Raw genomic sequence first — 23,382 nt, forward strand, 5'->3', positions numbered from 1 at the left:
AGATGTGTTTTCTTGAGTGACCAATCATGCTTCTCTGTCTGATCCAATGGACGAGTCTGGGTTTGGCGGCTGCCAGGAGAATGGTACTTTCCTGACTGCATTGTGCCAAGTTTAAAGTTTGGTGGTGGGGGATTATGGTGTTGGGGTTGTTTTCAGGGGTTGGGCTTGGCCCCTTAATTCCAGTGAAAGGAACTCCTAATGCTTCAGCATACCAAGACATTTTGGACAACTTCATGCTCCCAACTTTGTGGGAAAAGTGTGGGGATGGCCCCTTCCTTTTCCAACATGACTGTGCTCCAGTGCACAAAGCAAGGTCCATAAAGACATGGATGACAGGGATTGACGCTTACTTTTTTCCCAAACAAAGGAGCACCAAAATTTAGGAGCGCATTTAGAAACTTTAGAGGTGCAGCTAATTATTTATTTATTTTTTTGGGGTGTAACGTTATTCAAACCGAACTGAAAAACCGCGATACACCAACCACGGTACGAACCGCAATACTCATCTCGAACAGAATGCACCCCGCCCCCTGCTGCCCCCTCAAAAAACTATTAATTTCTTCCTTGACATTTGATTAAATAGTAATTAGTACACTTTAAACAACTAATAAGAGCTGTATTTTTACTAAATATACACTCACTTTTGTCTTCCAAGTGCATGTCACGTGACTTAGTGATCGCTCAAGTTGCATGGTGGAAGGATAAAAAGCCATTTTCCCCATTTAGCCAGGTTGGCTAAATGCTACCTTGGAGTCCCAGCAACATTGGTCCCCAGTGAGAGGGTGTTCTCTACAGCAGTGTTTTTCAGCTGGTTTGATCACGAGACCGTTCTGAGTGCCTGAGAAAAACGTGTTGTTTCAATTCAGTATCTGCGGTCAGATATGTTGTAAGGCTGAATGTCGATGTCATTTTCGTAACTTGTTATTAAAAAAAGTCTCTATCCCCTTAGAAAACCAAACTTTCATGTCCTGTCAGCCGTTATACTGTGCACACTCTTTAATTACACGTGCAAATGCGGCTGTGTGCTGTATATCACTTTATATAAAGCACAAGAGAAACTACGATCATGCAACGTTACATTGTCAATTCGTAAGTCATGAAATAAAAGTAAAGTACCAATAAATCACGTAAGTGTTACAACGTGTGTTAGCTTCGAAGGATTTGCATGCAGGTATGTTGTTCATTCTGTTCATCAGGAGCAGTTTTCATGTTTCATTAAAGGTCCCATGGCATGGCATTTTTCTATTGTTTTATGTTTCCTGAGGTGTACTTATATTGTTAGTATGATTTTTACATAAAAAAATGCAATGAAAGGCATTTTTTCTATACTGTTATTACCCCTCTGGCTGAATGCCCTGTTTCAAGGGGCGTGTGTGCTGCGAGACTTCAGTGAAAACGCCCACTGTTGTGATTGGCTGACATCTTTGCATTTGAAATGAGTGTTAGATTATGTTGCGGAGGGGGCGTGGTTTAGCGAGGCACTGCACGCACTGACTGCATGCATGAGAGAGAGAGACTGACAGGGAACTCGTGAACCACGGAGAGCTGGAGGAAGTCTTATTGTACTGAGTTGTTGAGAGCGCTGTGCTGTTAGCGCAAGCTTATTTGTATTTATTTTTTGTCGCAGTCACGTCAACTGTCTTCCACCTTATTTTACAAAATTTGTAACACATGTAATGTACCATTACAGCCGTCGAAATGAACGAATCGTCAAAGTGTGGATTATAGCATTATTTTATGATCTATTCTTATCACATGAAAAGCTGCAGTGATGAGCATTGAGGAGACCGACAGTCTGTTGATCACCTGAATGCAGTGATCTCGTCATTGCAGCGCGTTTTCTCTCACAAAATGCTTTCACCACAACTAACAGCAAACAGGACGTCGATATGAATACAGTAAGAGCTTTGCTGTGCTGCATAACAGCATCATTCCTTTTAACGGCAGTTTGGGAAAGTGTGCAGATACACTCGCGACGTGTGATTGACAGATCCGAACATTATAAAGAGATTGTTCTTTGATCACTCTCTGTAGTTTAATCACTTAAATAACGGATTTGTTTCATGCTACTTAGTCACTGGCTTGATTTACTGATGCATTATGCTTAGGGCATCAAGACGGCGATCATTAAACGATCTAGAAAGAAAGTCTGAGTGAACTTGAATGATTAGCGCCACATCAGAAATCACTGATCACAGATCAGGCATTAATGAACACTATTACTCACTGTTTGTTGCGGTGCTGTCGAATCCATATTGTAAAGTCTGATTGTAAAGCCTGTGCTGACATAAACTGAATCCATTTTCTCCGAATGCTCTGGGGGGGCAAAGCAGAGGAAGGGGAGGTAACCTTTCCTGTTGTGACGTCATAACAGGAAAATTCCAGATCAGCTCATCTGAGCTCTCATTTTCTCAAAGGCAGAGAATGACAGCCAGAACTCGGTTTATACCCATCAAAATTTCTAGCCACTTGGGGACCCTATACAGGCTAGGGGAATTCATATTAATGTTAAAAAAACTCATAAAATGAAATTTTCATGCCATGGGACCTTTAACAGTTCATGGTGGTATTCGTGTATTCGTTATTTTGGATATTTTTTAAATAGTGTCTGTGGTGGCTACTTTATTGTATTAACAAAAACTGCTGATTACATCAGACTTGGGGTGTCGCAATATCCTGGTATTGGTGAATAATTGTGATATTCAAAGCACGAAATATCGACATTGTGTTAATTTAGGGTGTGACAATATACCGGTATTGGCGATAACCACAATAATTAAAGTGAATAGGATTCTTATGATAACATGACCCGAAAATACTCCAGTGTCCCGAGTCTGACTGGAGCCCGTGTTTTTTTTTTTTTTTTTCACAATTACACAATGTTTCAGTCATAAAAATAGTTCAGCTTTGTTTTTAATGTCAAAGTAGTTATATTTTGTTTCGTTTCTTTATTAAGTTAATTTAGAAAACATGTTTGGAGCAATTTTTGTTTGTTAAATTAAAGTTTTTGTTTTTTAAAGTAACGACCAAGCGGCCAGTGGCCAACAGTGAGTTAACCACGTTTGATCAATTTAGCCTCTCAAATCAACACTTGACTTGTCTTGCCTATAATAAAATCAAAATCAAGTATATCACAATGTTTAAACGTTTACTATCACCACCACAGTAAAAACACATTTTTGACAAGCTGATGCAGGCAGCTCGCAGCTTGCAACGGCGCTCGTATACGAAATAGGCTATACAATCTAAACTAATACAAAATGTAAAAAAAAAATTGGTTGTCATACCTTTCACCTCTCTGAAAAATGAATATAAATCCTATCTTCAATTTCCGCGTTATAGGCTATGCAAATTTAGCCAATTTAGCAAATTCAACGAAAGCAAAAGATTTTAGCTGCATTTTATTTATCATATAATATCGTGACAGCCGTACATCAGACATACCAGAGAGAATAGAGACTCGCATTGTGGTTTTAGTGAATTATTCATTCCAGTGTGTGCTTTGCTTTAAAACACAAGCTCTGTCGTATCCTACGATTGTTTCTGAAGAGCGCAATGTTGGTAACAGGAATAACAGTAAGCGCGCAAGTCTGTTATATTGATGCACAAAGAACAAACCATGTATGTGTGCACTCTAGATCACTGATCGCACAATGCGAATGTACTGAAATGTGTCTGTTCATGAATGCAGCGTTTCCACACACACTCAGGAAAGATAATGTTTGATTTGTCATGTGTACGTTGTTGTGTTTAGTAATCGTAGGTTTATGCATTCATCAAAGCGGTTGATGTAGGAGGTTTTTCTTTGTGGTCCTGTTCGGTATCGGAGCTTGATTATTCTAAAATGAAAATCTTCTTGTTGTTGCTCTGTACACATACTGTACACTGTGAATTCTGTAAAGTTTTTTTCTGTAATGATTTTTTTTTCATGGGTGCTTATGTGTGTATACATTTATTATATAATATAAATATTTGGACTCCTTATATTTGGTTATTTGGTGCCCTTTTGGAGTCTCCAATGATCCTTGAAGCTTGCAGAAAATAGTTTTCTGATTGTTTACTTTTCTAGATATAGCAAATTATGACAAAATTAATGTGTTTGAGATCAATTGCGTATGCTTAATTTTACGATACGTGTGATTAATCACACAACAAGTGCAATTTAATTGTGATTTGTAAAAAATGTAATCAATTCGGTCTACAGTTTTTGGGCCGTTTAGAAAGTTGACATGCTCTGACATTTGTGCGTTTTTCATTTGCTTATAAACGTATTAATGGCAAAAGTGTCATTACACTGTATTCAGCACAAACTGCATTACTATAATATGTGAGCAACATGTATGTACATGCTTTTATTTTTGAGAGAATAACGTTTATGCATGGTTTTTTGAAAAAACAAAATATTTAAGTCACTGAATTAAGCCCACAAAACGCACAGTAATTATGTGTCCACTAGATTTTTGACTAATTGGTGTTGTTGCCTAGAGTTTTTGCTTCAAACTGATGTGAGAATCATTGTGCCTGCTCATTCACATACAAAATTTAAAATCAATAAATTATTTTAAGACACTTTTTCTTAACAAATCCCTTATGCAAAGGGGTGTGAACGATCATGAATAATGTGATATACCCCTGAGATGACAAAGAACCACATAATCAGACGCATAATGAGCTGCATAATGATGAGCCTTTGAGTCAGTTATGTGAGAAGGAGCTAAGCAACAGGACAAAATAAATATTTAGAATGTAGTTAACAATATAAAGTGAGAGCCGCAGGCACATTACAAAGGCCTGTTATATTTTATATTATCAAAATAATTGACATTGCTATTTGTAAAGTCTCATGCTAAAAACAGCATATATTGTGACGGTGAACACAATTCAGTATTCAATAAACGCAAATAGCTGAATAATTGCTAATGATGACTGTTATAAGTAAAATATTTGGGATTTAAATTATGATTTCAAAGAGTATAGTGTGAATTCAGGTTGATTGGGACACTTTTTTCCCCAGTCATTTTAACCGTCACCGTCCCACAGGTGGGACGCCTGGTGCTCTTTTTTTTATCGCCTTTTTTCATATCATATATTTAAGTAATTATCACAAATTAGGTATCATTTGAAAGCAAAATTCATCCTGTGAAAACTGTTTTGAAATCGGACATTGTGTTGCCATGGAAACGTTACTCTAAATTATTCTAGTGGGCTCCTCCCCTAGTGGGCGCTGTCATGTTTCATATTACAACAATTATTTTATATTTTATATTCAAAATCTTTTCCAATCTTGACAAAACGCATATTGTTGGAAAGGTCTGAGTCTCAAGGGTCCATATTTGGTGACTGTTTTGTGATGGAAGTAATATTTGGACAGAAATTTACAGGAAAATGCATCAAAACAACAATAAATGGAATTTGAATGACACCCGGTGGCTATTTTTGGTACAGCACCCTAAACAAAATCTCATGGGGACTTCAATTTTTGTGATATCAACTTCAAATTTGGAACACAAATTGGTTAGACATATGGCTTTGATTTTATAGTAATTTTAGAGTAAATTATTTTTTGTAAAATATATATTTTATATGAAATAAAAAATATTTAGTACAGTATTTTTCATTTACAGTAAATTTAAACTTCCATAACTATTTCATACTTTCATATTTTGAATTGCTTTCACTTCAGCAATAATCTGCAGAATGTCGTCTTTAAAACAAGACCAAACTTTGGTCTATATTCAAAAGCATTCTTGAATTACAGCCCTTTAAGTTTGGATAGTGCATTTTCATGTGTATTCTCAAAAAGGGGGGTGACAGTCAAAGAGTTAATGGCAGTTTTTTTTTTTTATCATTTGATTTTGTAAACTATCCGATACACACAATACCCAAATATCATTTCGAGTTTTGGTTAATTTATGAGACTCATGCAATGCATGTTTTCGCGATGGGCACCTATTATAGGCTATTGTCTGCTATATTTGCTGCTTATTTTTTAAATCCAGGCAATTGGCTGATGAAACATTGATTCAAATTAAGATAAAAATTATACAAAACGAAATTCACTTTAAAGAAAGGCTTTTTACAAAACAACTTAATGAAGTGGTCAAAACCATGTCTGACTCACTCCATGTCTCCCTACATATTGCACATCTTATGATGTGTCCTTTCTTCCCCATGCTGTTTACTTTTCATAATCAACATAGATTAAATTAAAAAATAAATGTAGGCTATATTTTAACATCAATATGAAACAAAATATGTTTTAATGGCTACAACAAGTAGCCTATTGTACACAAAACTTATAGCATCAGAAATTTGCGAACAAAAGCTTTGATGTGACACCAGGCTGTTTTACAGTAAACACTTCATAATCTGTCCAAAACAGGAAAAGAAATCGTCTAAACAGTCTTAAGTAATATTCACAGATACTAACAGAATAAACTTTACAATCCTCGGCTGAATCAATTGCTCTTAGAAATAAACAGCTTTTCTTCTGAGGTAAATTATTCCAGGATTATTCCTCACCGCATCCCAAAACGATGTAAAGTAAATGCACGAATCTTGATGTGGTTATTTGAGTTGATGTGGGCTTTGACTCTGTTCACATGGATCGCGTCAGTATTTGACTTTCAAAAGAATGCACGCTTCGTGGCTGCATTAACACTTAATGAAGAGGCTTGTGAACGACTGACCTCTCTTTTCAACAAGATTGCGTAAACACAGAATATTTGTTTTCGATTTGATTTCCATTATTTAAAACTATTATTTAAAACCATTTCTACGTTTCTTTAGACAGATGTCTCATGTTTGTGTGACAAGTATTCACTAGTTAGTTCAATTTCTAAAGAGAATCAGAAAAGACTTAATTGAGAGAGAGGCTGCAGATTGCGCATCATGTTTGTTTTCTTTATTTTGCAAAAAGCACAACATTTTGCTTTCATTGAGTAAACGCAAATAAAAGTAGAAACTTAACAGATTGTAATGATGTAAAACACTTGCCTGTATGACCAAAATCGACAGAGTATCTTGACTCTCTTTCGCACTAAGAAAAAACAAGGTGAAGGCACCAGTACCTTTGCAGAGTTAATTTCAGCACATATCCACAGTTTTAAACGCTGTTCTTGAATTCAAATTAAGTGTACAGAAGCAGCTGTATTAATACTCATTTGGACAAGTAGTATGCGATGATACATCGCCGTAACGATGTATCAAACACAGCCCTAATATCACCAACGGTGATGGATACCATTACTCAGGCTCTACTAGGCGGCTCTGTGCCTTGAAGTGGCACTTCTTCACTACATGGGTGTGCTTCCCGAGGTGAAGACTCAAAGAGTTGTGGCGTCAGATCTGTGCTTTCTTTTCTTCAGCAGGATCTGGAGAGGCACCTGTCATTCTCCACCCTAAAGGTGTATGTGGCCGCAAAAGCGGCTAACCTCAGGCAGGTCCTCAGGAAAGCACAACCTCATTGTGAGGTTCCTGAGAGGTGCATGAAGGGTAAACCCTCCTAGACCTTGCCTCATCCTCTCTTGGGATATTTCCCTGGTCCATTAGGTCGTGCAAAGTAATTAATTTGAGCCCTTGCAATCAGTTGAGCTTATATGAAGACGGTCCTCCTGATTGCACTCACCTCTTTCAACAGGTTGGGGGACCTACAAGCCTTCTCCTTTAGTGACTCGTGCCTGGCATTTGGGCCAGCCTCTACTCTCACATTGTCTTGAGACCCTGGCCTGGATATGTGCCCAAAGTTCTCACTACTCCCTTCAGGGACAAAGTGGTGAACTTGCAAGCAATCCATCCTGATGTGAGAGACCCAGTCCTGTCTCTGTTGTGTCCAGTGTATGCTCTGTACATAAATCTAGACCGGATGCAGAGCTTCAGACAATCTGAACAGCTTGTCTGTTTTGGTGGTCAGCAGAAGGGGAAGGCTGTCTCCAAACACAGAATGGCCCGCTGGATTGTGGATGCCATTCTCTGGTCTTATCAGGTCCAGGATGAACCACTCCACCAGGGGTATCACAGCCATGTCAGCTCTAGCGAAAAGTGCTTCATTAGCAGACATATTTCTGGGCTACACCCAACACTTTTGCAAGGTTTTATAATCTTCAAATGGAAACGGTTTTCTCAAGTTTTGGGTAATTGGTAAAACTTGGACAAACTTGGTGGGGTGTAGTGCTTGCATTAGCACCTTTCCCCTCCCTGAGGTGATGTGCACTTTTCATGTCTAGTTAAAGTTTCCCTTGAATGGTAAACCCTGGGCCACCCTTTTCCATCATTTAGGACTTTTGTGGTAGATGACTTTGTTGGAGGAACTCACTTTCAGGTCCATTTTTTTTTTGCATGCCCCTTTTCAGGTAAGCCCTTATAATCTGGTTAATACTACATATGTAGCAGTTCCTTAACGGTGTCCCCATACAATGTATTCTTCCACTGTTCAGTTTCCCTCTCTGTGAACCTAGTGTCTTACGTCGCCCTTGTCAGGTAGGGCCCAACACGAGGACTTCCCCATGTAGAACTCCCCTCTGGTGAATCCATAGATGTGGTCTCTGTAGTGTTCTTTTCTCAGGGAGGAGAACGGTTCCCAACCTAAACAACCAGGTTTACTCTGCCATAAACATAGTCAGAAGAGGCCTACGGCTTCAGTGACCTCCCCCTAGAGGTGAGGAGGTCCCCTTGATATGGGAACCTGAGGTTTTTACCCTGGGCATTGAAATGTTGTGATTTGGCGTAGAATAAACCTGAAGAGTGTTTGTAAGTGTTTTACAAGCCGGCTGCCTTGTATGTGAGCAACATGTATGTACATGCTTGTATTTTTGAGAGAATAACGTTTATGCGTGGTTTTTAAAAAAAACTACAAATGTAAGACACTGAAATAAGGCCACAAAACACACAATTGATAAGTGTCCCTCATACTGACATGGCTGTTTACAGAGCAGAGGTCACCATTCTTTAATTCCAAAGGGAGAGATGGACTTTTATCTTTATTATTATTTTGTGCTGTATTGTTTGGTTTCTTATTTCTGGTTCAAAAGGTAGCAAAAAATAACACTTTAAAATCTAAAGTGTGTTCATGTGATTTTATGCATTGTTGCAAAATTAATGAATGCATAATAGTGATAATCGTGATAATGTGATCGTTTCTCAGACTATAATCATACCAACAAAATCTATAATTGTTGCATCCCTAGTCCTATGTGGGCCAATATCAGGTATCTGTGTATTATTGTATTAACCTTAATATAGTGTCCACTCTTAACAGAAAACATGATTGCTGATATTGCACAGCATGTGAACAAAATTTTGTATAGGCCTATTATATTTCGATTAAATACAGCAGGCACCGGTCAAAAGATGGACACGTTACTCTTTTTTATGTTTTTAAAAGAAGTCTCATGCTCATCAAGCCTGCATTTATTTGATCAAAATACAGAAAAAAACATTAATATTGTGAAATATTACAATTTAAATTAATGGTCCTCTATTTTAATTTACTTTAAAATATAATTTATATATAATATGATGTAAAACTGAATTTTCAGCATCATTAATCCAGTCTTCAGTGTCACATGATCCTGCAGAAATCATTCTAATATGATTTATCAAATCTGTCCTAAGAAAATCTTGTCTAAACAGTCTTATGTTTGTCATTTTATGTTGCAGAAGGATTCATATTTAAATCCTTAGTCTTTTTGCGCTTTAACCCCTTGCCTGTCACCCCCCCCCCCCCCCCCCCTTTGGCAAGTGGGGCATTTTGACATACCCCAAATAAAAGGGCTGCTGCTCACAAGTCTTTCTGAATATACACATAAGAAACATATATCGAGAAAGCCAAGGCTTAAGAGTTTACAATTCAAGACTCAGAATTACTCAGACTGTTATTAATATGGACACATATAGGCTCAAACAAAAAAATAAAAAACATCAATAATATATTTTTAAATGTATAAAAATATTATGTGAATGTAGTGTAACAACTTATAACCACAACTAAAGTGAATCCACAAGTGTGGTCATGCTTCATTTCAAATCTGAGGATGAAATCTCTAAAATTATGCATTTTATGAAGCATATTGTATGGCATGTCATGTGAGTTTTTAGCGAATGCTAAGATAAGATGCTATCATTATGTTATTGGCCTGTAAAACACATACTTGTAGTCTACTAACTAGTCTTTCAACTGCTTAATTCATACTGTTTTTTTCAGTTAATGAACCTTTCACACGTCTGTCATGAATGACTTAATCCTCATTATTCTTTTATAGTAATTATTTTGGTTCTGTTCAAGCATTATAGCCTATTCAGGCATTCTGAACCTACTATCTGAAGTCTTTTTTAGCAAACAGACAAACAAAAAAAGTATGCTTTTGGTATCTTATGTGAAATAAAATAGCTCCTGGCTGACAGGTGCATTAGAGCTACAGTAAGCATCAAGCTACATAACACAAAATAAAAGATTAATATTACACTTTAACTCCAACCTCCCTTTAAACAGCCAGCGAGTGTTTGTATTTACTTCCGATCGCGATATAATGTGGGTTTCAATGATGTTCAATGATGTTAAAATGTTATATTTATCATTGCTAAGCAGATGTAGCGATTAGCTCCATATAAAATGCTAATGTTGACATCCATTATTGATCTAAAATAGCCGAAATCACATGAAAAATCACACAAAAACCTTATATTATCATAATCGTGTGTTTATTAGGTTCTTAGTTCACGCGTAGAAATGTAGAATTCTTCACAGAGACCGAATGAGGAAGTAAACACACAGAAGAGCGTCATGCAGGAGGGCAGTATTGAGTCATGTAAGATGATTGACAGCTTCAGAGGACAAATGAACGCGTGATGACTCATTTCTGACGCAAATCAGGAAGAGGAGAGACAGAGCTCACTATGAACACTGTTTCAGCTCTAAAGATTGGATAATTCAGTGGGAAATGAATAGAAATGGTATTCTGTATGACAAAATATTTAGCAAACGTGATGATGAATCAATATTTCTCCAAATATGCGCACTTTTGAACTAAGAGCTGAACTAAAATCTGTTGTTTGCGAGCTGTGTGGACACAACTGAACCGCTGCAGACGAGAGGGAATTCATTTGTGTGTGATATTCGATTAAAAATATCTTGCATGTCATAATGTCACTGCAACCTAGTTTTATCATAAAAAGTGGTCAAATATTGAAGTCTTTAATCTGTCTAATGATACTGAGTTTGTCCAGATAAAGTAAGACTGATGTTTTAACGAGCAGCGAATGTTGAACAACAGTAATCTGGGGCTGTCGGCGATCTTTGACACTAAAGGGGTTAATATTCACAGACACTAACAGAATAAACTTACCTCACAAACCGTTGCTGTTTGAAATTAAAGGGGTGGTAAACCACGATTTCACTATTCTAACTTTAGCTAGCGTGTAATGTTGCTGCTTGAGCATAAACAACATCTGCAAAGTTACAACGTTCAAAGTTTAAAGCAAAGGGAGATATTTGCTTTTAAAGAAATCAATTTCTAAGGACTACAGCAAACGGCCAGTAGGCGACTACAGACATTCCTCCAGGGTTGGTGACATCACCAGCCTCAATATTTACATAAACCCCTCCTCCGAGAATATTAAATAAGGGGGGTGAGGCCATTTTGTATCGCTGTTGTTGTGGTATAGTTAGGCTGGAGAGGTGTTGCTGCAATGCCGACGAAACGCTGTTATTTTCATCCGGATTGCAGGTCTGGGGTACTTGCTTTGTTCAGCCTTCCTGGGGACGGGGGTGCGTTGCAGAGCGTTTAACATACAGCATGTTATATGCATGTGTGTTTGAGACAGAGGGGAACAGGTCGCAGATGCTGCCCAGCATAAAGCACGAGACAGACAGGGTCTGAGGAGAAGACTGGAAAATGTGACCTAATGGACAATATTCGTCCGTTGCAATTCATGAGCAGCGGTTCAGCGAGACAAACACTGCCAGTGTAAATCATGCACGACGGGCGCGCCTCCCGCTGCCAATTTCACGGAGGAAAACATCCACAATCTTCGCGAGTTCAATGCAGGATTTGCTCAACGGCAGCTGCGCGAGACAAACACTGCCAGTGTGTGGATGCACGATGCACGCGGGGCTCCCGCTGCACATTTCACGGAGGAAAACTTCCACAATCTTCGAGTTCAATGCAGGATTTGCACAACGGCTTGTCCTGAAAGCTGGATTTATAAATGGAAGCCGTTTACGGGCCGAGTCTGACTTATTTTTCATCGATGTGTTCTCCTGTAATACGTTAATTGTACGTTGTAGCAAGGAAGTAAACAGATGACAACGCTGTTCTGCAAACCAGTCTGTTAAATGCTCATTCATACTTCACGTTATCCACCGAACACCTAACGTTACAAACACTAACGTTAAAATCTCAACAGCGAACTTGGCATTAGTGTAAATGATTCTTTGATTAGAGCTTTTATGTATTGTTTATCTACAGGCATGCTAAACATGGTTCTGTGTGTGATTTGGCTAACTTACTAGTAAAGCCAGTGTTTAGTGTTCGTTTTGGGTTAATAGTTCTTGCGACAGATATTTGGCTATAATCGTTCTAAAAATACAAAAGTGCCATTCAGTAGCGATCACTATAGATCCGCAGTCTTTACTCTTGAGGACTGAACAGGTTCTGCTCGATCATCTTCACTAAAATGTTCTGGGTCTGATTCGGGCTCGTATGGTTTTATTGACGCCATTGTTTCTAATACTGACCAAAGCTGTCTACCGGTAAAGGTAAGGGGCATGGCGTTTCCGACAAACGTGCACTGCGGTTAGCGAATCACAACACACTGGGCCAGCTAACCAATCTGAGCCCATTGCGTATTTTTGAGGGACTGGCTTCATACAACCCGGAAACCATCAGACCGTTTTACAAGGAGGGACAGAGCAGTGTAGAATAAAGGGCAAATATATGAAAAATAACGATTTTTTTTTTTAAAAACGAAGCATGTACACATGTTTCAGTGCACCCCACAAACACAATCAAGCCTTCAAAAGAATGTGTTTTACCACCCCTTTAAAGAGCTTTTCTTCTGAGGTAAATTATTCCAGGATTATTCCTCACCGCGTCTCAAAATGATGTAAAGTACATGCACTAAACTTGATGTGTTTTTCGAGTTGACGTGTGTGGGGATACTCGCATGGATTGCGTCAGTATTTGACTTTCAAAAGAATGCGTGCTCGCGGCCTGGTCGCATTAATGGATAATGAGAAACTAACTTAACAGATTATAATGATATAAAACACTTGAATGAATGACCAAGTATTTTGAGTCTCTTTAACACTGATAAGAAAAAAAACATGGTTAAGGTGCCGGCATCGGCGCCTTTGCCGACCTCAGAGAGTTAAGGCATGTCTGTTTCCATGCCCTATGAATCAAATTCTCTCTATTCTGTCCTATGCCGCAGCCATTATAATTTAATATCAATTTACAAAACTTGTTTGTAACAGAAAAGGCCCTAGTCTAATCAGATTTACAGTACTTTTTTGTGTCATTCAGGCGTGTCCAGGGGTGTGGGCTTCATCCGATTTGACCGGCGTGTTGAGGCTGAGGAGGCCATTAAAGGGCTGAATGGACAGAAACCACCAGGTGCCACCGAGCCAATCACAGTGAAGTTTGCCAACAACCCCAGTCAGAAGAGCAGCCAGGCGCTGCTGTCCCACCTGTACCAGTCGCCCAACAGACGCTACCCAGGACCACTGGCGCAGCAGGCCCAGAGATTCAGGTACCTGTACATGGATACACTGCACTGGTGCTGACTTTACCTTGAGCGTGATTTAATTTTGTGTATGTGCGCGTGTGTTTCAGGCTGGATAATCTGCTCAACATGGCGTATGGAGTCAAGAGGTATGTTACTTTGAGCTGCTGCTTCTATGAAATCTATTAAAGCAATGTGTTAGTGATTTTACTGTGGCAGGGCTCCAGACTGAGGCCCAATTCTATTTTATACCCCTTCGCTTCCCCTACCCCTAGGGGTGAAAATAGTCCCTTAAGAAATGGGACACCACTACTACACCATACCTCGTTTTTTTTATTAGCGTCCTGTAACATTTAACCAGTATGAACAGCAGTGAAATGCGTATATCTAACAGAAATCAGACGCGATCACGTTGAACAGATTACTTACTCCCAATGTTGTTTTGTGCTGTATTTGGACTTAATAAAACAGCGCTCATTTTCAGTTCAAAAACGTATGAGCTTTTGGGTTTCCTAAAGACGATACAGAATGAAACACAACATACAAGACTGGCCAAACTGTTCTCAACAGCTGCTTTTCCAACGTCGGGCCGAACGGTTCTTAGAATGGTAAGGAATGGTTTCAGTTGTGTTTCCACTTGAGCCTGGTACGGCACGGCACTATTACAAACTGTTCTCGACCTGGAATTCTCAGCACCGTGCTGGTAGAATCCGTGAAGTGACGTCGCCACTCAGGATTAGTCACTTGCCTGTTGCCTGGCTACCAGTTTCTCTGTAGCTGGCTAAGTGCTGTATTTGAGCGGCGTAAACACAAATTAATAATACAATTAAAAGAAATATCTGATCATCCTCCAATGTGGTCAATCCGAGCTGGCCAGTATGGATATGGTTTTCTACTGTTGTGCGGTGATAACGGAGCTCTTTACAATGTAATACAAAGGAGTTTACAGACGATACGTGATGTAAATAGTGACTGCGTTATGAAGGATGACCAGATATTTATTTTAACTGTATTATTAATTTGTGTTCACATCATTCAAATAGAGTGTTTAGCAAGCTACGGAGAAACTGGCAGCTAGGTAACACACAAGTGATCTATCCCCAGTGACAACATCACTACACGCATTCTGGCAGAACGGTAGTCTGTGTATGCAGGGGAATACCTCATAAACCTTCGTTCGAAGTGTGGTCCTGAAAAAATCTTAATTTGAATGAATTTTTATCTGGCCCTTCCCCTTACCTCTACCACTCAAGCCAAAAGAGAATCGAAACACCCCTACCCCTTTACGTGAACGTGCAAAACGAAGAGGTAGGGGAAAGGGAAGGTCTAAGGGGTAGAAATGGGATTTGGCCTAAGTCTACTTTTATAGTAAGATCTACATTTGTATATCATAATAACCACAGGTATAGAGACAGAGCGTATTTAGGCCACGCCCACACCGGGGGGGAAACAATCCAACGCTCTCCATTGACTTTGCATTGCGTGAGGCTGCATCCTTGTCATTTCGGACTTATAACAAAAAACAGAACAATGTCTAAAAGCTGATATGTGACAAAGTGTACAGCAAACAAGCTAAAAAACACAGAAATAAGTTTTAATAAGCTGTCGACCCAAAAAAACGAGAGTTTAAGGAGACAAAAGTGGATAAAGGCAGTAAAACGTGATGCTTCAGCAGGAAGAATGGGTACATTTTGGGATCCTGACACTCAGTATGCGTATGTGTGCAGTAAACATTTTGTCACTGTTAAGTCAAATATCCAAATGTCAGGTTTATATATGATATTTCCTGTCGCTGATTACGGTCCCCTGTAGTGGGTGTACTTCTCAGTGTAATATAACATGTCGCGCTCTGTCTCAATGGCCTGTATCCACTTTTTTGTCCTTAAACCCTCGTTTTTTGGGTCAATAGCTTATAAAAACTTCTGGGTTTTTGGTTGCGGTTTTTGTTTAGCTTGTCTGCTGTACACTTTGTCACATATCCGCTTTTAGACATGGTTCTGTTTTTTGTTATTAGTCCGAAATGACAAGGAGGCCGCTTCACGCAATGCAAAGTCAATGGAGAGCTTTCGATTGGTGGGCGTGGTCTTCAGATTATGACGCGTGTCGCTCTGTCTCTATATCATGGCAAAAAGTAACAATATGGTTTCTAACTGTTTTTTTTTGTGTGGAAAATACTGGTAAAAAAAAAATCTTTATAAACATTATAAATAATATAAACATGTATTTAAGTTCCTCTCCACAACAAGTCCTTTAAAACTACCTGTGTATAGCGCATTAAGATTGGACTCACAATTAGTCAAACCAAAATGTTGACACCTTCAACATATCTCGCATTATCACAGTTTATTTGCTATAGTTTAGAAAAGGGTAATAAAACATGACAAACTCAGAGTTAAACTGTGTCAGAACAAATTAATCTTGATGTTAGATAACTTTGATAAAAAGGTATGTAATGGATTACAATCAACCAAAAATTATTCAGACAACTCTCAGTATGACAATATTTACACAACTATCAATATTTTGTTGGGCCACATTTAGCCTAAATGACAGCCTGTAGTCTGCTGGGAATGCTGTCAACCAGGTTCATGCAAACCTGAACTTCAATATTTTCCCAGACTCGCTGCAGCAGGTTATTCAGTTCCTGTTGGTTTTTTGGCACTTCATCCAGGCGGTGACGTTCCATCACGTCCCAGAGATGCTCAATCAGGTTTAGATCTGGACTCTGTGGTGGGTTTTAATCCTCTTCTTTAAATCACCAACCTTCTTTGCAGTGTGTCTAGGGTCTTTATCATTCTGAAAGATGTAACTACGGCCCTTGAGCATCCTGGCTGATGGCAGCATCTGAGAATTTCCTCATACATTTCCGAGTTGATAGTTCCATCAATGAAATGTAGTTTACCTAGTCCACTACCTAGTAAATTTAAGTACACAATTAGATAATACCAATTAGCAAGCAATGTTTCATTTGGCAAAACATGGTCAGGTCAAAGTGTCGGAATTTCTTGTCCCAAATTTTTAGAAATTTTACTGGTAGTCACTGCATGATTCATTTTTGGGTATAATATGACAGTTTATTTTGCTATATTCACTTACATAAATTAACTATAGTGTCCTGCACCCACTAGTAAAAATATCAAAAATTATATCTGGTGTCTGAATAATTTTTGGTTTGACTGTACCTCTCATTCAGCTCAAATAAAAAAGTGTTATGTGCTTGACATTAATTGCGTCATGTAAGCCGCTGTGGAATATAAGTTGCAGCAAAGTTTCAGATGATAAAATACTGTGACTTTTCTTCTTGTATATTGTTTCTATAAAACTATGGTATTTATGAAAAACAGCCTTTAACACATTTGGTATAAAAACAAACACAAAAATGAAATGCATCATGTAATACATTTAATACAACATGCATGACTTTATTATACCATGGTCTGTCTGAATACTCAATTCTGATTGGCTAGAAGTTGTGCAATAAAATGATTTAATGCAAAGGTAGTTCCAAGTCAATTTAATCACGTTCTATATCAGTTTTCATTGAAGCACACATGCATACAACAGAAACTTATCAACACTGTCCGGTGACTTAGCCCGGTAAAATAGCTTTGCTAATGAATTGCTACAACAAGGGCTGGTTTTTATGTAATTAAACTCAGATTCGTTATTAAGAGCAAGACGCTGAACCGGTAATTCACACACACTTCTCTCATCGGTCTCTCTCAATAATGAATTCAAATAAATGCTATAATTCATTAATTTAAATAATTAAATGTAATCTTACGCACTACTTTATCTCCGTGTCTGAATGCTACAGCTAACGAGCCGTAACTGACAAAACCTTTAATATTAATGTAACTGCTGAAATACAAGGGGTTGCATTTAGTAGTACGGCTGTTAATCCATGCTGGTGATTTTATGGATTGAAAAGCCTGATAAAAACAAATGGTTTCTCTTGTTTTCAACATCACTTCTGCTGAGAATGTCAGCGCTGTTTCATCTGGCTAAACTAGTTTGAACTATCAAAATTGTACGTAAAATGATGCACAGAGTAAATGCATTACTGCTCCTTCTATAATCACTGAATCTGTTGCTCTCTGCAGTCTTGTAGAGATCCTCTCTACACTGTGCACTAAAACTCTTATATACCAGCCCCTCCAGGATTTTGCAGGGCTTTTTATCTGATTTTTGTGGCCTTAAATGATTGATTTTGTGGTGGCTTTTCTCAAAATTTGTGGCAATATTTGTTGTTTTTCAGCGAAAATACACCAGTCAACAATTTCTAACATTTTTATTACTTTTCTGACCTCAAGAACCATTGGGCTCTGTAATTTCTAAAAAGGACAACACTGATAATAACATGGATATAATTTCAAAGTTTTATTTGAAATATAACGGCAAATAAAATAAAAAAATCAATAAAACGTTTATTTTGTGAAAATATTGGGGATGGTTGTCAGCTTCCCTTGGCCGGGGGTCTAGGGGCGCAGCTCAGTCGTCTAATTCTAAGCTCAATCGAAATCTCTTAATCGTTATCATAGGCCCATTGAATTGTAAACAATAAAAAATATAGAGCTTTTATCATAAAACTAAGCATTTAAATATCTTACCAATATTACTGGAAGATATAGTGACAAATTATATTTATATGAATTTTATGAAAGTAGTCTGCTATACTGTTATAAAGATCTCATTGATTTAAAATTTTGACCATATAAATAACAACTGCACCAATTTTGCTCAGTTTGGGCCTCTGAATAAAATTGAGCTGTTTTTACTCCATATTCTCAATGTATTGTATTATATGGGCCATACAAGACGGATGCATCAAATGTTTGACAAAACATATCACATGCTTTTTTCTTTATATTTTGTCTAAAGGTAAAAAACATGTTTCATTTAAAAAAAGAAAAAGAAAGGATTTTCTGATTAATCATTTAATAATTTCAGGCTTTACAGGGTTGATTTAAGTTATAATATAACAAAAAGAACCTTAAACACAACAGTAGCCTACTTAACATATTAAAGTGTAAAATAACATAACTATAAAATTCAAAAGTAAAGAATCCGTACCCCCGTCTTGCTCCTTGTCCATTTTGGGGTTGTTTACAGAGTGTGCAAGCCTCTTTTATGCAGCATACAGATACTGTTGATAAACTGAACCAATTGATGGAATCAATGTCATTCAGTGTGAGAGAGAAGGGGCGAGATGCACGCTTTCATTGGGTGGTTGACTGACTGACCGATGCATTGCCGAAGCAATGGTGCAAACAGAAGTTTATCGATGGGTTCAAGCTCAACGCAGTCTATCCTGAAGTGGGCTTTCCTTTGGCTGATTGTGCGTTGTGGTGCCGTAACACGATGCGCCTGGGCCCCCGAAATCTGCGTCAATTTAGAAAAATTGCAAGCTCCTCGGAATTGAGCAGAGTTTGCTTGATTTTGAGTTCAATTCTGCGATCACGGAATCCTGGAGGGAAAGATGTTACTAGATAGTTACATGTTGCACATTACTGATTGAATGGTACAGCTTCTTGGCAGCGCACTACTGTACCATAGAAAATGGTCTACATTTTAGCTGAAATACTGTTTTTGTGTTTGTTTTTGGCAGTAGATTCTCACCCATGTCCATTGATGGGGTCACCAGTCTGGCAGGCATCAATCTCCCGGGTCACGCTGGTACGGGCTGGTGCATTTTTGTGTATAATCTGGCGCCAGATGCTGATGAAAACGTCCTCTGGCAGATGTTTGGCCCATTTGGCGCTGTGACTAACGTAAAGGTCATACGAGACTTCAACACAAACAAGTGCAAAGGATTTGGCTTTGTGACCATGACAAATTACGACGAGGCTGCCGTAGCAATCGCCAGTTTGAATGGGTACCGGCTCGGGGACCGAGTTTTACAGGTGTCGTTCAAGACGAATAAAACACACAAGGCCTGAATGAGTGACGACGTGCAACGTCATGCAAACGTGACTGTACATTAATAACAGAAAATATTTCATGTATTTTTTTTCTTTTTTTCTTAAAAGTTTACTTTTTAAAATATACGTTTAAAGATTTATAACAGCTGACTGTTTAAATGTTTGTTTTGGTGTATAATGTGGATGGTGACCTCCATGATACTGAGATGGAGAGCGTTCCCATGTTGGTGTTCCCATCTCTCCTCATGAGCTTCTGCGGTGCAATCCACTGCATAATGTACATGCATGAATCTTTAGTTAGACCATTTCAGTTTTCTTTGTGCTAATGAGTATCTTTATGTTAAATATTAAGATAAGTATAAGACAAGATGTACATGTTATTTTGTTTAAAATAATTTGTGATTATTTTTGTTTTTATTGTTCAGTACATCAATAAATGCGTTGAATGGAAGACATTCTATATTTTGGTTAATACAACTTATGTTCTTTTTATTGTACCTGCTAGAGCTGCACAATTTGGGGAAAAATCCTATTGTGTTTAATTAAAAAATGTATTACGATTTTAAAAGGTGTTTTTATATTATTATTACCAAATAAAACTTAACACAATAAGAAATATTACTATTGTAATTCACTGTTAAACAAAACAAAAAAAGAATGTTAAATATAACAGTACAACATTTAAATTACAATGCTAATATTTATAGTTGCCTTATTTTTTTTCATTTTCAAATGTTAACCCATCAAGCTTTTATTTGGTGGAAAACGCCAGGGTGCCCTTAAAGATGCTTTTGGCTTTGGTTTGGTTTCATACTTGAAGGTAATGACATTGTACATGAGCAACCAATTGTAGCATGCAAGAAGGTGGGATCTATAGAGAACGGTCAAAGCAATGCACATACACATGTAATATATGAGGACTGTAGAGAGCACATCTATATGAAAACGAAGCTAAAACCTGGACATTTTAGGCAATTTAGAGATCCCAGCCAGGACGAGATGTATAGTCACCCTAATGGGGTTTGAGGGATTTAATTCTGTTAGGTCAGATCTCTCATGAAACAAGTTAAGCTTTGATCTCATCAAATCAGCACTATGTAACACTTTAAAACAAGATTTAATTAACATTTAGTTAACTACATTAGCTAACATGAAGTAACAACGAGTAATACTTATAAAGCATTTCTTAACCTTAGTCCATGTTAATTTTAAAATTTACTAATAAATTATTTAAATCAAAAGTTGTATCTATTGTTTAATGGACCTGAGCTACATGAACTAACAATGAACAGTTGTGTTTATTATCTAACATTTAATGAATATGAATATATACTGAATATAACAATTATGCTGCTCATTGTTAGTTAATGCTTTAACTTATTGTAAAGTGTTACCAAGCACTTTGATGATGAGATCCTCAAATCCGGCCCTGAAAAGGACACTGCCCAGCACAGTTTAGCTCAAACCCTGATCAAACTCACCTACACTATCTGCGTTTACATGCACATGAACTTTAATATCATTCTTAATCCATAGGGTTTAAAATGGAGTTGGCTCACCCTTTGCAGCTATAACAGCTTCATCTCTTCTGGGAAGGCTTTCCACAAAGTTTAGGAGTGTGTTTATGGGAATTTTTGACCATTCTTCTAGAAGCGCATTTGTGAGGTCAGACACTGATGTTGGAAGAGAAGGCCTGGCTCGCAGTCTCCGCTCTAATTCATCCCAAAGGTGTTCGATCTGTTTGAGGTCAGGACTCTGTGCAGGCCAGTCAAGTTCCTCCACACCAAACTCACTCATCCATGTCTTTATGGATCTTGCTTTGTGCACTGGTCGCAGTCATTGGAACAGGAAGGGGCCATCCCCAAACTGTTCCCTCAAAGTTTGGAGCATGAAATTGTCCAAAATGTCTTGGTATGCTGAAGCATCAAGAGTATGAGGTCGGTTCTATATACATACATGTGGTCTGTTGCTCTTTTTGTTATTTTAACATTGTACTGAGGAATATCCACTGCTGCAGCTGCTCTACCTGAATTTGGATCTTTTGATCCATCTGTGAATATTTGAGTAGTGTTATTGTATGCTTGATTTATGTATTGTTGAACGATTATTTTTAATGGCAAATTTGTTTCCTACATGCATTGCTATTTATGAATATACTGAATATACTAATGAATATTTCTGGCATTGGGTATAACCAGGGGGGTATAAATGGAACTATAACGGAAGGAGCAACTTCTATCTCAGTCAGACCCATTTCCTGTGCCTCCTTATTTACTACCCAACCAAAACTATTTAGACTTCCGTACTCATACTCCCAGCAGTTTTCCAGAACCTTTTTAACTGGATGTCTTTCATCACGCCCTTTTACACTGACCCAGTATTTCATCCTTAACGTTTTGGTGGCATTTCCCCGATCTCTACTTGAATTTGATGGTCTTGGAGATGTTCTAAATGCTCCACAGCTGATCCTTATCTTTTTGAGCCATGTTTCTAATGCAGAGCAGTATATCAAACTTCCATAATCTATAGCCGGTCTTATCAATGTGCTATATATTCTTCTTAAAGACTGCCTACTCGCTCCCCCAAACACCTCATCACATTTATGCCTTTTTTTGCATTTATCTAGTAGCTTTTTAATGTAAATGCCAAATGTCAATTTAGAGTCCATCCACATAGGCTACCTAAAAATCTTAATTCTTTTACTTGTTACAAGTCCTGACCATACATTTTTAATCTCACTCTATTGTTTTCCTCTAGCCTGGCGTGGCCATACTCAATTCTAGTCAGAATATGAGTCTGGTACCGCTCCATTGAGCTTTGATTATGGGGCGTGTTTCAACCGAGCCAGGAAAGACCTCAATTGGATAGACCCACAACCAATCAGAGCAACGGAGTGAAGCGTAACGTTAGTTGTCAAATGTCAACAGAACTCAACTGCACTGTGTTGCCAAGTCCGTGTTTTTCTCCATGTCCGCGGGTTGAAGCGACCCCAATTATGTGATTATATAAACCCAGGAATGCGAATTTTAGCAGGCAACCTTGCCAAAATAACATATTTTGCCAACCAAATGCCATTTTTTTCCGGAGAACCCCCCGGAAAGTTATTGTTTTGGGCTATAGTTTTGAGTAGCAATTGTGCGCGACATTGCAAAAACATTTGGAAACCCTGTCTGCACTCACGCTGGATTAAGTAACGTTACAAGAAAAAGATGAGTGTAAACGATCTTTGCCAGTAATAAAATAATTTAAGGATACACAGAGTACTTACCAACACGATCATCGTTTCTGAGAGAAATAGTGAAGGTGAATGCATATACGAACAAGTTCTCCGTTTAGGATAAGAGCAAATTCAACCCAAGAGCCTTCGATGACGTGGATGATTACGTTACTGTTGATCATCTGTCAATCATCGTCTAAAGCCCGCCCTGACAATTTCATTGGTCCGAACAGTTTCTGTTCGGGCATAATTACTCCTCTATGGAGCGAGTCCAGACCGAATTGCCCGAGCAAAAAAGTTTGTGGGCGGGGCTAAATTCGGCTGGCATCCAGGCTAGTTTTCCTCCATTTTTATGAAACATATCACCTGTTTTTGCAATCGATAACCGAAAACCCATTTGTCCACCTTATTCACTGCCCCCTGCAGGCTTTTCACTACATATGTTTCATTTCTTCCCCTTTTCCATAAAGCGCCATCATCTGCATACATTGATCTCCCTATATCTGTCAATTTGTGTATATATAT

The 23,382-nt window shown here is 38.2% G+C and overlaps 1 protein-coding gene across 6 annotated transcripts in view; it reads left to right on the plus strand.

Moving 5' to 3' along the window:
• Positions 1–19,658, plus strand: part of elavl2 (ELAV like neuron-specific RNA binding protein 2) — a gene marked incomplete at both ends in the record, with an annotated part of 35,432 nt that extends 15,774 nt beyond the window's left edge. For 2 of the 6 annotated variants that reach the window (XM_079808350.1, XM_079808351.1), the window contains 3 exons: positions 13,521–13,746; positions 13,830–13,868; positions 19,328–19,658. In XM_079808350.1, the coding sequence (XP_079664476.1) occupies positions 13,521–13,746; positions 13,830–13,868; positions 19,328–19,658 (596 nt within the window). The remainder of the gene's footprint in view (positions 1–13,520; positions 13,747–13,829; positions 13,869–19,327) is intronic. The other 4 variants (XM_079808352.1, XM_079808353.1, XM_079808354.1 and 1 more) reach the window with 3 other exon arrangements.
• Between the last annotated feature and the right edge of the window lie 3,724 nt (positions 19,659–23,382).

The sequence above is a fragment of the Gobio gobio genome, assembly GCF_949357685.1.
Source record: "Gobio gobio genome assembly, chromosome: 24".
Taxonomy (NCBI): Eukaryota; Metazoa; Chordata; class Actinopteri; order Cypriniformes; family Gobionidae; genus Gobio; species Gobio gobio.